At 42.6% G+C, this 18,295-nt stretch overlaps 1 protein-coding gene across 6 annotated transcripts in view; it reads left to right on the plus strand.

Annotated features, from left to right (window-relative positions):
• Nucleotides 1–18,295, plus strand: part of Bbs9 (Bardet-Biedl syndrome 9) — a 384,009-nt gene that overhangs the window by 33,763 nt on the left and 331,951 nt on the right. For 5 of the 6 annotated variants that reach the window (XM_040729936.1, XM_040729934.1, XM_040729933.1 and 2 more), the window contains exon 5: nucleotides 12,169–12,282. In XM_040729936.1, the coding sequence (XP_040585870.1) occupies nucleotides 12,169–12,282 (114 nt within the window). Of the gene's footprint in view, nucleotides 1–4,275; nucleotides 4,372–12,168; nucleotides 12,283–18,295 lie in introns of those variants that run through there. The other variant, XM_040729935.1, reaches the window with a different exon arrangement.

The following is an 18,295-nucleotide window of genomic DNA, read 5'->3' on the forward strand; positions in this document are numbered from 1 at the left end:
CTTGCTATTATTGATTAATTTTGAGAAAGGGTCTCACCAGTAGTACAGGTTAGTCCAGGCTCACCATGTAACCCAGGGTGGCCCTTGCTGTCTAATCCCCCTTTCTCTGTGTCCAGGTGCTATGATTACAGCTGTGGGCCACTTTGTCCTGTGGCAGGGTTTTGGTTGTTGCCCTCTTTGTAAGACGTCTGACAGAGTGCATGTCACAGGTGTCCCAGTGAGGTGTGTTCCTATGTGGCCATGGTGATGCTTGCCTACAATCCTACCACTCTGAGGCTAAGGCATTGATAGCTAGAGGCCATCATGAGTTACATACAGAGGTTTCATCCATGTAGAAAACTTGCTATTTAGTAGTGCAGAATAAATAAAAAATGGTATGATATAGGTTACTCTATTTTATGGATTTTTTCCCTTCTCTCTTTTGAAGACAAGATCTAAGAAAGTTTATCTTAGGGGTTAAGAACCTGGTTTCTCTTCCAGAGGACCTGGGTTTAATTCCTAGCACTCACATCATGGCTCATAACTGTCTATAACTCCAGACTCATGGGATCTGACACCTTCTTCTGGCTTCCATGTGGTCACAGGCATACATACAAGCAAACCACCCTTATATGCAAAATAAAAATCAATAGATAGAAAAGTTTAAAAGGTTTTTCTTTTTTAGTTTCCCACATAATTACAGTGTGTATAGGTCATATCCACATCTTTGAACAGAACTGACTCCCCCTTCCTAGTGGCTGTCAGCTGCCAACAGCTCCCCAGACACAAGCGGGACCTCATGAGCCCTTCTTCCCATGTTGGAAGTCCTGTTTCTATCTTTCAGGTGCCGGGGCCTCAGACATGTCATTGTACCTGGCTTGATTTCTTTTTGCTTTAATAAGCATATTAACTGGATATGTTAGTTACTTCCCATCCTGGATATTTAGTTCCTTCTGATCTGTGTAGAGGCTTTCAAAGTAAGGAGAAAGTGTCTTAGAAACTGCAAGTTAGATTAGACTCTGGGCCTTAGTTGGCCCATTTTATTTATGGCTGGCAAGGCAGAGGCTTATAAAATAGTGCTGGGGTGCATAGCATGGATTAGGGAGAAATGGTGTTTATTCAAAAGCTCAGTGAAGACACTTGCTTGGTCACAATTCATAGGAAATTGATGGCCTCCTTTGAGCTAGTGTTGAAATAAGTGTCTTTGCTCTTTTATTTTGTACATTCATTAAAAAGTTTTATATTCCCTGGAGACAAGGAGTTGTCTAAACCACATTTTCCTATGCTCACCTTACTCCCTGACTCCAGTTTCTTTTGTAATAGTCATAGACTGACAATTTGCATGCTTTCATGACTTGGCTTAAATCCATAAGCACAAAGAATTAATGTTTTGGTTCTTTGGTGACATTTCTTGAGGCTCCAGGCTGAACGTTCATCTAGCACTCACGGTCACAGGGGAAGCACAGACATTTGTAGCTTAAGCCAAATGGTGGGTACTGGCAAATGAAAGTGTTAGCTGGGGTAGACACCCTCTCCCCAGATGCTCTTTCCCTAAGTTATCCCCCCTTTTATTTTTACTTTCTTTTGTTTAGAATTGAGCACAGGACCTTGGTACACTTTCATTAGAATCTTTTGTAGTTGACATGCTTCTGAAACAGATTTGAAGAGAAGTGCATTCCTTGACGTCATTCTCTTGGATGTAATAAATAGCCCCACAGAGTTAAGGGCAGACTTCTTTAAATGTATGTGTAATATAGAGCATCGCAAGGCTCCTATATTCTTTTTATTTCCCTTCCTTAACTTTCCTTCTTCTGAGTAATGTAGCCCAGGGTGGCCTCAAACTAATGATTTTCCTGCTTTAGCTTCCTGGGCTCTGTGATTGCAGGTGTGTGGCTTAGACTCTCTTCTGATGGGCTCCAGTTTCTGAGTTGAGATGCTTGAATTTAACTAAAATAAAATAGATCTTAAAAATGTGTGTATATATGCATTTGTGTTTGAGTATGTGCATGTGTAAGTGAAGATGTCCTTGGAGTGCAGAGGGAGGGCATCAGATACCCTGGAACTGGAATTACATGTGGCTGTGAGCTGCCTGATGTGTCCTCTAGATACTCAGTAGGAGCAGCAAGTGCTGAGCTATGAGCCGGTGATTAAATATTCTTTTCCAAAAGTTATGCATGCCACAATAAACATTTATAGGTATCTGACTTATGTATAGAATTTTGATGGTTGATATTGGAAAAGAAAAAGATGTCATCCTTTGTTTTTCCCGGGCTCACACCATCTATTTAGGGAACACTTATTTACTGTGTGATAGCTCTGGGCTACTTAAGCATTTCTAGTTTGCTTTTCTAAAACTGCATTGCAAAATTATTAGAAGAGCTATAATTTCTTTTATCTTTGATATTCATGGAGAATTTTAGGAGATATTTTAATAGACTTTAATAATACATAATTAGTATATTAAGCCTGTATATCTAAGGGCAGAATCTTATGTGGTTCTGTTTTTCGAATGCAAGTAATTTTAATATTTATGTCATTGATACTTTTCTACAAGAAAAAATCTGAAAAATTTAGTTTCTTAAATGCTACCTTGATTACAAAAGAGTTATCGGAAGAAAATAAGTTGTCTTTATTCTCTACAGTTGCACTGTTTCTACATAATTTACTTTTATTTTAAAAATATTTGTCTACTTATTGAGACAGAGTATCACTAGGAGCTGTGGTTGTCCTGAAACTCACTATGTGGACTAGGTTGGCCTTGAATGCACAGAGATCCTCTTGCTTCTGCCTCCCTAGTGCTGAGGTTAAAGGTGTGCCCACTGTTGCCAGCTACAGTGTTTTGAGTGGTGTTCCCTTGAATTTAGAAATCTATCAGAGCATTTGGACTGAGTACAAGTTCTATTATCATTTCAGTATTTGGAAGAAGAAAGTGGGGATAGTAGGGCGAGTGGTAGAGGCTTTCTAACCTCAGCTGAGCAATAGCTGTGTGTCTGGGGCCCAGAGTGTCTAGGATCCTGGTCAATCAACAGCCACCAGAGCCGCTGTGCGTGAGTGGATTCTGTGTCCCTTGTCTCTAGGAACTGAAGAGTGAATTTCAGACAGTGGGTGTGAGTTTTAGAAGGAAGCTGAGTTATAGGAGAAACCTTAAGAGAAGGGAAGCAGGCATCGTTCCATACACCAGGTACTTCAGGGTTAAGAAGGGTTTACTGGCTTGGGAAGATGAGTAGGCTAGCCCAGTTGTCCCACCTGTGACGTGACTGTGTTCTCCATCACGGTGTCTTATAGAACTTCAGATGTCCTCACAAATAGTTTCCAGGTGTCTGTGCTCACTTATGTTGCTATGTAAGAGGGGAAAAAGATACAAACAAGACACCACAAAGACCATGAACTAGTGCTCTCAGCATTTTTGGTATTTCTGGCCTCTGGTCTTTGGATAGAACCAAGGATATTTCCAGCTTCTACTTGAGACTGACTGAACTGATTGATGGTGAAAAGCAAAAAGTAGAATTTCTGGCTTTTGACGTCCCTCCTGTAACAGCCTGACCAGTTTCTTTCTCCTGTCTCAAGTTTAGGACTAGTTGCTTAGTAATGAACTCTGAGTCTTGTGGTTCTTCATATGTGTGCCTGCTTTTGGGCCCTGACTGTCTTGGAACTCCTATAGACCAGGTTGGCCTTGAACTCATAGAGATCTGCCTGCCTCTGCCTCCTGAGTGTTGAATTGAAGGTGTACGTTACCATGGCCTGGTGAAAAAGAAGTTTCTTAACATGAGCTTTGAATATGTACATATGGGAGCAGCCACTATGTCTGCCCCCCAAGGTGGTCATGTTACTGGTGATGTAGATCCTTCATTTCCCGAAGGCCTGAAAGCATACAGGGTTCAGTGCTGAAGCAAAAGTTAAAGGGAAAGTTTATTTGGAAAAGTAAAGGGAGCCAGTGAATAGGAGAACAGTGACAAAAATGGTGTACATTTCAGTTTGCACGTATTTGGCATACTCCCACCCAACAAATGAAAAACAGTTTAAAAATTAAAAAGAAAACTTTTCTATGCAGATTCTGTCCAGGTCTTCTCCATCACAAGAATTAAGAGTCCTCTTGTCCTGGCTAGATTTGTGTGTCAACTTGACACAAGCTAGATTCTTCAGAGAGGAAGGAGCTTCACTGAGGAATGCCTCAATGAGATCCAGCTGTAAGGCATTTTCTCAATTAGTGATCAGTGGGGGAGGGCCCAGCCTGTGGTGGGTGGGGCCATCCAGGGCTGGTGGTCCTGGGTTCTATAAGAAAGCAGGTGAGAAAGCCAGGGGAAGCAAGTCAGTAAGCAGCATGCCCTTCAGGTTCCAGCGAGGCTGGAGTTTCTGTCTGACTTCCTCTGATGATGGAGTACCATGTAGAAGGTAAGCCAAAGAAACCCTTTCCTCCCCAACTTGTTTTTGGTCATGGTGTTTCATTCCAGCAATAGAAACTCTAAGACAACACCTTCATAAGTGGAGCTTTTCTTCATACATGACACTCTGCTGAGTTTTATGGTGCATGTCTGCAATCCCAACATTTGCAGGCAGAGGCTGGATGAGTGAATTTCAAGACCAGTTTGGGTTGCAGAAAGACCCTGCCCTAAAAGAGGGGTGAATTTATTTTACAGAAGGAACGCTGTAAGTTCTACTTGTAGGGATTCAGGACCAGATGCAAAGGGCCTTTCGGAGAGTGGCATGCCCTGGCTCACTTCAGCGGAAATGGCTGTTCTCTGCTGCGGCTCCCTTATCCTTTCCTCCACCTCTCATTTTCCACCCCGTCCCTTCCCTTCCTTTCCTCTGCTCCTTGCTCTACCCCTCCTCTACTCCTTCCTCACCCTGCTGTGTTTCCCATAATAGTTTTATACTTCTGGACTCAAGGCATATATATATATTATTTATACTCCTGCCTCAACTTTCTAAGGATAACTTGAGATTATAGGTACATGCCAGTGTTGGATATGGAAAGTTGTTTTTTCTGATCCAAGAGATGCACCTGTTTAGTTATAATCCAGGAGCACAAAGTAACGAATTATGAAATACATGGTGGGAGCATCACTGGATTCAGAAAGGACTGGATCTCCAGGTCTTAAATGCTGTCCTTATTACTTTCTTAGTCTCATAGGCCGTGTGGGCTGGTGGCGTGTCAAGCTTGGAAAAGTCTAGAGGTAGATAGGTCAGAGCAGATGCTTGGTACTAAATGTCTATTAAAAATGGCTAAAGATGGCTGGAGAGATGGCTCAGAGGTTAAGAGCACTGGCTGCTCTTCCAGAGGTCCTGAGTTCAATTTCTAGCAACCACATGGTGGCTCACACCATGTATAATTCAATCTAGTGCCCTCTTCTGGAAAGTAGGCAGAATACACTGTATATGTAATAAATACATCTTTTTTATTATTTTAATTTTAAATAGCTTGTTTTACATGTCAATCCCAGTTCCCTCTCCCTCCCCTCCTCCCACACCCCCCAGCCCCCCCCAGCCTCCCACCCTATTGCCAATTCCTTTCACATAGGGGATATCTAGAGTCTGTCATTTCACTCAGGGTAGGGTCCAGGCACTTCCCTAAGAGTCCAGGCTGAGAGAGCATCCCTCTTTGTGCTATGGACACACGATGTCTGTTTGTATTCCAGGGATAAACACTGATCCACTGCTCAGGGCCCCATAGGTTGCCCAGGCCTCCTCAATGACACTCACATTTGGGGGGTCTGGATCAGCTGTCGGTCTGGGGTCCAAGAGCTCTCCCCTGTTCAGATCAGCTGTCTCTGCTGGTTTTGCCAGCCCATTCTTTGCCAATTTGCTCCTCTCTCTCTCTGTCACTGGGTTCCTTGGGTTCAGTTCAGTGTTTAACTGTGGGTGTTTGCTTCTGCTTCAATCAGTCACTGGATGAAGGCTACCGGATGGTTATAGACATCAAGTTCATTATCAGGAATGGGCATTCGAGGTGGTCTCTCCACTATTGCTTAGCTTGCCAATTGGTGTCATCCCTTTAGATCACTAGAGGTCACTCTGGTGCCTGATCTGTCTTCTAACCTATGATTCCCTCTTCCCCTATTCTACCCCCCACTCAACCTTCCTATTCCCCCATGACCTACTCTCTCTTCCTCTTCTCCCCCTCTCTTCTTCCCAGTTCCCACTCTCTCCCCCCCTCGCCGTGTTCCCCATCTGTTCAGAGGATCTTGCCTCATTCCTCTTCTCTTGGGTACTATGCATATCTTTTAGGTTCTTTCTTGTTTCCCAGACTCTCTGTCAGTGGAAGTGCAGACTGGCACTATCCTGGTCCATGTCTAAAATCCATATATGAGTGAGTACATACCATGTTTGTCTTTTTGTGACTGGGTTACCTCACTCAGGATGGCTTCTTACAGTGCTATCCATTTACCTGCGAATTTCAAGATTCCATTGTTTTTTTCTGCTGAGTAGTACTCCATTGTGTAAATGTACCACATTTTCTCTATCCACTCTTCTGTTGAGGGGCATCTATGTTGCTTCCAGGTTCTGGCTATTACAAATAATGCTGCTATGAATATAGTGGAGCAGATGCCCTTGTTGTATGAATTTGCCTCATTTGGATATATGCCTAAGAGTGGAATTGCTGGGTCTTGTGGTAGATTGATTCCCATTTTCTTGAGGAATCTCCATACTGCTTTCCAAAGTGGCTGTATGAGTTGGCACTCCCACCAGCAGTGGAGGAGTGTTCCTCTCTCTCCACATCCTCTCCAGCATAAATTGTCTTCGGTGTTTTTGATTTTAGCCATTCTGACAGGAGTAAGATGGTATATCAGAGTTGTTTTGATTTGCATTTCCCTGATGGCTAAGGATGTTGAACACTTTCTTAACTGTCTTTTGGCCATTTTAGCCTCCTCTATTGAGAATTCTCTTTTTAGTTCTGTACCCCACCTTTTAATTGGATCCTTTGGTGTTTTGGAGACTTGCTTCTTGAGTTCTTTGTAAATTTTGGAGATTAGCCCTCTGTCAGATGTGGGGTTAGTGAATATCTTTTCCCATTCTGTGGACTGCCTTTTTGTCTTGTTGACTGTGTCCTTTGCCTTACAGAAGCTTTTTAGTTTCAGGAGGTCCCATTTGTTAATTGTCGATCTCAGTGTTTGTGCCACTGGTGTTATATTCAGGAAGTGGTCTCCTGTACTAATTCGTTGACGAGTATCTCCCACTTTCTCTTCTAAAAGTTTCAGTGTGGCTGGATTTATGTTGAGATCTTTGATCCATTTGGACTTAAGTTTTGTACAAGGCGATAAACATGGGTCTATCTGCAGTCTTCTACATACCAGTACCCAGTTATGCCAGCGCCATTTGTTGAAGATGGTTTCTTTTTTCCATTGTATAGTTTTAGCTTCTTTGTCAAAAATCAAGTGTTCATAGGTGTGTGGGTTAAAATCAGGGTTTTCAATTCGGTTCCATTGGTCTACCTGCCTATTTTTGTGCCAATATCAAGCTGTTTTCAGGACTATAGCTCTATAATAGAGCTTGAAGTCAGGTATGGTGATGCCTCCTGAAGTTCTTTTATTGTATAGGGTTGTTTTGGCTATCCTGGGCCTTTTGTTTTTCCATATAAAGTTGATTATTGTTCTTTCCAGGTCCTTGAAGAATTGTGCCAGAATTTTGATAGGAATTGCATTGAATCTGTAGACTGTTTTTGGCAAGATTGCCATTTTTATTATGTTGATCCTACCAATCCAAGAGCATGGGAGATCTTTCCATTTTCTGGTATCCTCTTTGATTTCTTTCTTTAAAGACTCAAAGTTCTTGATATACAGGTCTTTCACGTCCTTGGTTAACCTTATCCCCAGATATTTGATGCTGTTTATGGCTATTGTAAAGGGTGATGTTTCTCTGATTTCTTTCTCAGTCACTTCATCATCTGTATATAATAGGGCTACTGATTTTTTGAGTTTACCTTGTATCCTGCCACTTTGCTGAAGGTGTTTATCAGCTCTAGGAGTTCCCTTGTGGAGTTTTTCGGGTCACTTATGTAAACTATCATATCATCTGCAAATAATGAAAGTTTGATTTCTTCTTTTCCTATTTGTAGCCCCTTGATCTCCTTTTGCTGTCTTATTGCTGTAGCTAGAACTTCAAGTACAATATTGAAGAGATATGGAGAGAGTGGACACCCTTGTCTTGTTCCTGATTTTAGAGGAATTGCGTTGAGTTTCTCTCCATTTAGTTTGATGTTAGCTGTTGGTTTACTGTATATTGCTTTTATTATATTCAGGTATGTTTCTGTTATCCCTGATCTCTCCAGGACCTTTATCATGAAGGGGTGCTGGATTTTGTCAAAGGCTTTTTCAGCATCTAGTGAGATGATCATGTGGTTTTTCTTTTGCAGTTTGTTTATATGGTGGATTACATTGATAGATTTTCTAATGTTGAACCATCCCTGCATTCCTGGGATGAAGCCTACTAGATCATGGTGGATGATTTTTCTGATGTGTTCTTGAATCTGGTTTGTGAGTATTTTATTGAATATTTTTGCTTTGATGTCCATGAGGGAAATTGGTCTATAGTTCTCTTTCTTAGTTGTGCCTTTGTGTGGCTTGGAAATCAAAGTAATTGTAGCCTCGTAAAAAGAGTTTGGCAGTGAGCCTCCTGCTTCTATTGCGTGGAATACTTTGAGGAGTATTGGAATTAGCTCTTCTTTGAATTTCTGGTAGAATTCTGCACTGAAGCCATCTGGGCCTGGGCTTTTTTTGTTTGGGAGACTTTTGATGACTGCTTCTATTTCATTAGGGGTTATATGTCTGTTTAGATTGTTTATCTGCTCTTGATTTAGTTTTGGCAAGTGATATCTATCCAGGAAATTGTCCATTTCCTTTAAATTTTCGGCTTGTGGAGTACAGATTTTCAAAGTATGCCCTGATGATTCTCTGGATTTCCTCAGAGCCGGTTGTTTTGTCCCCTTTTTCATTTTTGATTTTGTTAATTAGCATGCTCTATCTCTGTCTTTTGGTTAGTTTGGACACCTGAAGCTGGGCTTGCCGGAGTTTGAAAAAAAAAATGGCTAAAGAGAGCTCATGATAATTTTTCCTCTACAAGTATAACAATGTTTTCATTATTAATTAATTTTTGACAATATCGTGTATGTATATAATACATTCTGGCTACTTTCTCCTGCCCTCTTATTTTCCTTCCACCTGGTCAGCCTCCTCTTCTCTACAGGTCACCTTCACACATGCATGTCTTTCTTTTGTGACCTACTGATTTTAATCAATGTCCTCCCTGTAACTGCTTTACTTAGGGTTTCCATTCTGTGATGAAATATCATAACCAAAAACAGCTTGGAGAGGAAAGGGTTTATTTATCTTGTCTTCTATATCACTGTTCATCATCAAAGGTGGTCGGGTCAGGAACTCAAGTCAGGCAGGAACCTGGAGCTGATGCAGAGGCCGTGGAGGGGTCCTGCTTACTGGCTTACTCCTCATGGCTTGTTCAACCTGATTTCTTATAGAACTCAGGATCACCAGCCCATGGATGTTCCTCCCTGATCAATCACAAATGAGAAAATGCCCTACAGGTGTGCTTGCCTACAGCAGGATCTGATGGAGGCATTTTCTCAATTGAGGTTCCCTCCTCTCAGATAGTTGTAGCTTGTGTCAAGTTGGCATAGAACTAGCTGGCACAGTAACCATGGATTTGGAACTATCCACTGGGGCCTACCTTTGGTGCTCACCAGGGACTACACAATGTAAGACAGTAACTGCTTCTTCAGAATTCACCAGTAGTAGCTACTTTTTCATCAGGGAGGTTGACAGGCCCAATGCAGGCAACCATGGCTGCTGTAATTATGATTATAATGGCTGTGTCATTTCCTGAAGATAGAGTTTAGTAGTCCTTCTTCCTATCATATGGTTCTTAAATTCTTTCTGCTCTCTCTTCCTTGATGTTCCTTGAGTCTTACAGGGAATGGTGTAAATGCCATTTTAAGGGTCAGACACTCAATGCTTACTAATTCTCAGTGCCACCGGCATCCATTCATTGTAAATTTCAATTTTATTTATACCTAACTAAACTTTCCTTGTTATATGTGCCACCTTTTATTACACATTCATCTGTTGATAGACATCTAGACTGATTCCACTTCTTAGCATTAGGAATAGAGCACAAACAAACGTGAATGACTAAGTGTCTCTCTACAGTCATGGTGCTCCACTTAGCCAAGGTCAATGCCCTGGATCTTTAATAAGAAAACAATGTTCTGGTTAGTTAGTTTTCTGTCATCTTGACACAAGCTAGAGTCATTAGGAAAGAGTAAACTTCAACTGAGAAAACTCTCAGCAGATTGCCTTGTGGGAAAGCCTGGAAAGCATTTTCTTGACTGATGTGGGAGGGCCCAGATCATTTTAGGTGGCACCCTTCTTGGGATAGTCATCCTGGGTACTTTCAGAAAGCAGGTTGAGGCCGGGCGGTGGTGGTGCACACCTTTAATCCCAGCACTCGGGAGGCAGAGGCAGGTGGATCTCTGTGAGTTTGAGACCAAGCCTGGTCTACCGAGCGAGTTCCAGGACAGCCTCCAAAGCCACAGAGAAACCCTGTCTCGAAAAACAACAAAGAAAGCAGGTTGAACAAATGGTGGAGACTAAAATCGTAATCAGAACTCCTCCATGTCTTCTTTCTTAGTCATGGCTTCCAAGTTCTTGTCTTGAGTTCCTGACCCTCAGCAATGCAGTGTGACATGAAAGTTGTGAGTTGAAATGAGCCATTTCTTCCCCAGGTTGTTGGTGGTCCTGGTGTTTAATTATAGAAGTAGCAACCCCCAACTGAGACACAGAGCTTCTTCAGAGAGCTTCAGGTCACACCATTGTATCTTGCTAGTAGCAGCATAGTCTTCTTGATGCTACTTTCTGTTGAGAAATTGTCATTGATGGCACCCATGGACTTTTCCTGTAGGAAGACGGGGTTCCTTGAAAGTTCTTAAAATGGTAGATAGCCAGGAACTGGGGTGTAGTATCTGACTCTGATGCTCTGGTTTCAATACTGTGAATTCGAGCTGGAGGGGAAGCTTCTAGTTTCAGGGTTTATTGGCAATTTTTTTTCTGAACATAGAGACCAACTCCTTAAAAAACAACCACAAAACTACAGATGCTCATTTTTAACTGCCTGCACTTAGAATGTCCTTTTCTTTGAGAGAGAGAGGTCTCCTTTAGCAGCCCAGGCTGACATGACATGGTGACACTCTTGTCTCATCCTCTAAGTGCTGGGATTATAGATATATCCAACTATAGCAAGATTTAGATGGTCTTAATGATAAAATTGGCCATTTCTTTTGCTTTGAACTACTTTAACAGTATATGTGGTGTTTGCATTTTGAGAGATACTTTGCTGTGGAAAAGTTGCTGCCTAAGCCCCTTCTCTCCCAGCACCTCTTTCCATCTTCACACTCTTGCCTGATCTCCACTCTGCAACTTGTTTTGTCTGTGCCTGTGGCGAGCACATTGTCCTAGTCACTTGTTGAAGGAAGTGTGGATGGTTTCTCCATTAGAATACAAGGGCTGACAATGTAGCAGAGCGGTGGCACACTTGTCCAGAGTGTGCAAGGACCTGGGTTCAATCCCTAGTTTAAAACATTAGGACACCATGTTTGAAGGGGCTGGGCATTTTGATAGGGTGGACAAGAAAATGAGTTGTTTTAAAGTTGTCATTTATTTATTCTCCTACTATATTGTTGATAGCTTAAGGAATATAACTACATTTATTTTACAACTGAAACTAAATGACCTTGTTGTCATTTTAATAATCTCACCTTACTCAGGTATGCCTAATAGAAATATATACCAAAATGCTACCCATACTATTATTTCTCTAATGGTCTAATGTAGCTGAGATGTAATTGTTTTTTTAAAACTGTGCTGGCTTTCTCTCTGATCAGTATATTAATTGTTCATATTTTTTACTACTTTGTCACTTTTTTTTTTTTTTTTGGTTTTACGAGACAGGGTTTCTCTGTTTTGGAGGCTGTCGGTCCAGCCTGGCCTCAAACTCACAGAGATCTGCCTGCCTCTGCCTCCCGAGTGCTGGGATTAAAGGCATGCGCCACCAACGCCCGGCTCTACTTTGTCACTTTTAATTTCACCAAAATTTAATTAAAGCTAATATAGAGGATGAGAAGAAATTAATATAAAACAGTATAAACAGATTTAAATAGTCCATTTATTTATTTTTTCTCCTTAGGAACGTTGGGTAATGTAGAACATGGGAACCAATATCAGATAAAATTAATGTATGAGCACCATCTTCAGAGGACAGCCTGCAATATGACTTATGGACCCTTTGGTGGTATAAAAGGTAATTTGCTTTGAATCATGCATATGATATTTCAATTGGTAGATTTACACCCTTTAGTCATATTACAATGGAATATTATGTGGCTTGAATCTTAAAGAATTAAGTGTTTTAGTGAAAGTTTTATATTCAGGTACTTAAAGTAATTAAAAAGTATATTTTTAGCAATGGATATCTTTGATAGTCACATGATTTGTATTATCTGGTCTTTGATGTTCTTTCTAAGTAGCTATGGTAGTTTGAATAAGAATGGCACCCAGAATCTCATGTGTTTAAGTGCTTGGTCCATAGTTGGTGGAACTATTTGGGAAGGATGAGGAGGTGTGGCCTTGTGGAAAAAGAAGCATTGCTTGTGGATGTGCTTTGAGATTTCAGTAGTCCATGCCATCCCCCGTTAGCTCTTTCTCTGCCTTTTGCTTGTGGATCAGATGTGAGCTCCCAGCTCCAGTGCCATACCTGCCTGTCTAGTGCTATGCTCCCCTCCATGATGGTCATGGACCTTTCCTCTGAAACCGTGAGCCCCCAGTTAAATACTTTATTTTATAAGTTGCTTTGATTATGGTGTTTCCATGGCAGTAGAAAAGTAATTAAGACAATGCCTTTTCTACAGAGTTTGCCTTATAAGCTGATTAAAAGTGAGTTCTTTTGAGGTAGAACTGGGTGCCTGCCACTTTCAGTGGTGTGAAGTGTTGATCTTAGTAATAGTCCCTGTTGTACTTTCTAAAGGAGGGAGGGCTAGAAACCTGTCTACCCAGCCTCTCATATTGAGAATGCCTATGGATTCTTTCTGCATAAGAGAACCTGGAAATGAGAGCATGTGAGGACTTGGTACTACTCATCAAGTCATGACCTCTGGCATGAAGGACAGTGATCTGAGAGGAGAAACACCTCTCCCAAATTCCACAAGGATATCACCTTTATCAAGTAGGTGCCCTTGGTACCTTTGGACTTGGAAAGCTGCCTCTTCAGAGTGCAAAACAAACACAGCAGGTTCTCAAGTCCCTTGAATAAGTAGGTATTGGTTGCATCTAGACTATACATATTGTATCCTCCAGATGCATGCTTGCTTGCTTTATTTTATGTATGTATGTACATATGTATGCATGTATTATGTATTTTTGAGGTGTTATCACACTATAGTCCAGGCTGATCTGGATCTCACTGTGTGGGCCAGGCTTGCCTTGAACTCATAGTGGTCTTCTTCTGCACAAATGTCCTTGTGCTAGGATCATGGCAGTCTTCCTCTGTGTGTCTTCTATTTCTAGATTACTTGTAATGCCATGCAAATAGTTGTGATGTTGTGCTGATAATTACCAGAAAAATAGTATGCACATGCTCAGTCCAGGAGTGGTTCTTTCCTGGGTGCTTTCTCTACTGAAGGGAAAGACTGGCTTGTCTGGCCTGGATAGCTGGTTCCTCCCCCTTTGTACGCTTCTCTTTCTAAGCCATAAAAAGGCTTCCGGCAGTATGTCCATCTAGACCCAGGACCTCAGATTCGCCAGGGTGCTGAACAAGAGCGTTCTGATCTGTAGCTCATGTCAGCAGACCAAGTTAACGTAACTAAAATCAACACATTCTTTGCTTCTGTCACACTGATGGTGGCTTTCACAGTGGACTTCCAGAGTGACATGATAGGGATCAGGACGTCCTCATCTGAAATGCAGGCCCATGGGGCTGGGCATGAGGCTCACTGATGGAGCGCGCTTAGCGTCTGAGGCCTGGGGATTCTCCTCAGCAGCAAACAAAAGAGCAAACAAAACCCTTCCCCCCCCAGCCCCCTCCCACACTGATGGACATTGTTGAAGCAGATCGCTTGGTGCCCCCCCCCCCGCAGGTCACATGACTCATGTGAGAGGCGGTCTCCCTATGCCAGGTGGAGAATATCCTCTTTGAATGGGGGCTCACAGGGGAGATGCTAATAGGTAGACACTCTGAGCCCCTCCTGCTGCGACTGTCAGCTCACATCCAGTTGCCCTGTCACACGTCTCTGTGACAACTCCACAGCCATTGTGGGCTAAAAATTCCCAGGTAAAATTGTCTTTCTGGTCTTGATTTGCTCGTGAAGGTTCTCCTGTCATGTAAAACTATTAATTTTTGCATGCTTTTCTTCTCTGAAGCTGCCCTTGGCTGAAGGAGTTCACTCTGAACCTAAGATGAGGGAAGAGACACATTCTTCCTTGTAAAGAAGGGCAGCTAGCTGGAAACAAGGCCTCACCTGGTACTTACGCGAGCCTGTCCTTCTCTTAGCTCTGGAATCCAAAAAGTGACTTTCAGCAAAATAAGAGAGGCCACTCTGACGTGCTTCACTTTTCTTTGGTTGAGAAAAGACATTTTACAATTTGAAACAGGAGGTAGAGGCTGGAGGATCAGGAGTTCCAAGTTAGCTTTGTGAATCAAAGGCTAGCCTGGGGTAGACAAATTGTCATGAAACAAAACTCTGCCTGAGGGAATATGGGTGGTATGCTTGTAGCCTCTCATTCCATCTCCAATACTGGAAAAAGAAAATTTGCCAGAATGTAGAACTTACAAAGTCTGGAGGTTGTAAAATGTTTTTTTCTTGATATATGAACTATATATTAAGTAGAATGGGACAAAGAAAATGAACCACTCCCAAGTTGTGTTCATTGGAAAGGAATCCCTTTCTAAGCACCTCTATGGCAGTAAGTCTGTCTCTCTCTTTTGTTTGTTTTTATGTTGTGCTTTTTTGGAGAGAGACAAGGTCTCATTTAGACCAGGCTAGAAGTAGTTGGAAATAGCTGTGCAGTTGGGCCTGGCTCAGAACCATCCTGGTGCATGCTGGAACCACTCAAGAGACAGTCACTCTGTTGACTTGAAAGTTACAGTTAAGCAGATGATGCAAAGACAACTGAGTGTTTTAGAAAAAGGGATCAAGAAAAAATAAAACCTGGTGCTATTTTAGACCAGGTGAGAAGACACCGGGGCTGTGCACCACAATGAGCTACCACTAGATGGCAGGCCTCGACAATTTTGTATGTATTTGGGCCTGCTTCTGTTCAAGATGGTCAGTCTCAAGCAATGGCCCTGTAGTCTGGGCTCTGCAGAGGTGGAGTCAGGAGGGTGAGGAGTTGCAGGCCATGGCGTGAAGCTTGCCTCAGAAAACAAAACAAAATAACAAAAATCATGAATGAGAGCATTTTATCTGAAATCTCTTCTTTTGACTAAAAATGAGTATTCAAGTTGCAAAGAAGTGTTTTCTAAAGCAAAATTATTAGGTAATATCTGATAGACGTAATATGGGAATTCGTCCTACCTGTGCCCCTGGCACTTTAATTTGCATTTGGATCATAAGACCATAAGTGCAGGTTCTGAGTTTTATTATTCTGAAGTTGGACCTGAGAGTCTGGGTTTCTGACAGTGTCTCTGGTGATGCCAGATCGCGGGCACCGAGGCACACTGCATCCCCACCCCACTGACCCTTACTCCTGTCCCTCAGTGCTTTGCAGCTGGAAAATTTGCTCAAGACTTGCTTTAATGATAGGAGAGTCAGTCTAACGAAGGCGTTGACTTCAAGAAGCTTGTGGGATTAATTACACCAACCTTCTCCCGATTAATTACACCAACCCTCTCCTGATCTGGGCTGCCACTGAATTTAGAATGACGTTCCTATCAGAAAGGACTACAGTTAGGTTTGACCAAACTTAAGTGTGTGACTTAAAAATTGTTGTTGCATTTGTGTGTCTGAAAGAGCCATGGCAAGAGTGAGAGCGGAGGAGGAAGAAGGAAGAGGAAGTGAGCCATGGCGTGCGTGCATGCGTGCGTGCGTGCGTGCGTGCGTGCGTGCGTGTGTGTGTGTGTGTGTGTGTGTGTGTGTGTGTGTGTGATGTCAGAAGAGAACGCGAGGGGCCAGTTCTCTCCCCCCACGGCTCCAGCAGATGGGGCGGGGGCGGGGCTCACTACACACTGACTTGCTGACAGGTTAGCCGTGATCGTCTGTCCTTCTGAATGCAGTAATCGGCAGTTCTTTCTGAATCACCTGGACCCAGGTACTTGGCTGTAGTAGCGCAGAAGAGTAAGATACGGTTCTGCATCAGGAAAGCTCAGTTTGCAAGCAGGCATCATTTGCAGGGATCATTCTATGTATGCGGGCTGGAAGGTAACCTGCACAAGAGCAGGCAGGGTGCTGGGAAGGCCAGACTGCAGCCACACAAAGTCCTGTGCAGGACCCAACACCGCCCCCGCCCGCCCCCAGGACCCCGAGCTGCAACTGGTCACACACCATGTGCATTTCATCATGACTTTCCCAGAATGTAAATGTGTGTGTGGTATGTTATTCCATGGTTTTGTGTGCTTCTTTGCCATCTTAAAAGAAATCTAAATTTTAACATCTAGAATAAGATTTGACAGGGAAAAAGCATATACAGTAATAAATACTTAGTGTCATAGTTTTCAAGTAGTTTTTGGTAAATTAAGGTAAGTTTCAATGTTTTCTACTTTCTCATAAGTACAATTACTTTCTTTTTCAATTTAAATTAGAGACAAACTTGTTTCACAAGTCAATCCCAGTTCCCTATCCCTCCCCTCCTCCCCTGCCTCCCACCCAGCCCCCTATCCCATCCCCTATCTGCTCCCCAGGGAGGGTGAGGCCTTCCATGGGGGATCTTCAAAGTCTGTCATATCATCCGGACCAGGGTCTAGACCCTCCCCCATGTGCCCATGTTCTAGGCTGAGAGAAAATCCCTCCATGTGGAGTGGGTTCCCAAAGTCCATTGGTGTACTAGGGATAAATACTGATCCACTACCAGAGGCCCCATAGACTGCCCAGGCCTCCAAATGACACCAACATTCAGGGGATCTGGAACAGTCCTATGCTGGTTTTCCAGCTATCAGTCTGGAGTCCATGAGCTCCCCCTTATTCAGATCAGCTGTTTCTGTGGTTTCTCCAGCCTGGTCTTGAAAATGATCTACTTTCAACTGATAACCAACAGACTTACAACTACAAAGCTTTTCTTAAAAAAAGGAAATGCCCTTTTAGAGTTAGAGAGATGGTGCAGTCATTAAGAGCCTTTCCTGTTGTGCTCAGGGTGTCGCAGCAGCTCTCAGCACCCACATCAGCAGCTGCCTGGAACTCTAGCTCCAGGGCCTCTAACGTCTGCCTCTGGCTTCTGCCAGCACCTGCACTCAGATGCACACACCACCCCACACGTATTTACATACTTTTTAGAATAATAAAAACAATTATTTTTACAAGACCAGTGCTCTAACCTCTGAGCTATGGAGCCAATAATTATTTTTAAAATGTTAAGACCAGTTATGGTGGTACACACCTTTACTCGCAGCACTTGGGAGACAAAGACAGGCAAATATCTACGAGTTTGAGGCTAGCCCAGTCACTATAGTGAGTTCCAGGCCAGCCAGGACTACATAGTGAATGCTGCCTCAAAAAACTTTTAAGAGATATATCCTTTCAATATAATTATTGTCATACTCTCCTTGCATTTCATATGACACAGAATCAGTTTTTGCATGAAAAGCATTGTTCAATGGTGGAGAGAAAACTAAATTCGAAACATATAAAATTACTCTGGATTAGCTAAGGGTGGGACATTTGGGGGATGTTCTACTCCATTCTGAGTCTTCAGAGGTTGTGTTTACAGCTAGACTAACTCATTCACCTCTTTTCTATGGGTCCACGTGTTTCAAATATTCCCTTGAGAATATGACTCTATTTTCATAAAAATATCTATATGTTTTGATGTAAACAATGTTGAAAATGAGACATAAAGACCAGGTTGTGTGGAATGCAAGGTTTCTTTTCTGTGATCCTAGGTATTATACCCAGGGCCTTGCACAGACTCGGAAATGTTCCACACCTTCAGCTCTCTTTCTGACTTTTTGAGACAGGTTCCACTTAGTTGTCCGGGCTGGGTCTGTGCTGGCTGGTTTATGTCAATTGACACAAGCCAGAGTCATTTGGGAATAAGGGACTCTCCATTGAGAAAATGCTCCTACCAGATTGGTCCATAGGAAAGCCAGAGGGGCATGTTCTTGATTGATG

Source organism: Mesocricetus auratus, unplaced genomic scaffold, assembly GCF_017639785.1.
Source record: "Mesocricetus auratus isolate SY011 unplaced genomic scaffold, BCM_Maur_2.0 Super-Scaffold_100022, whole genome shotgun sequence".
Lineage (NCBI taxonomy): Eukaryota > Metazoa > Chordata > Mammalia > Rodentia > Cricetidae > Mesocricetus > Mesocricetus auratus.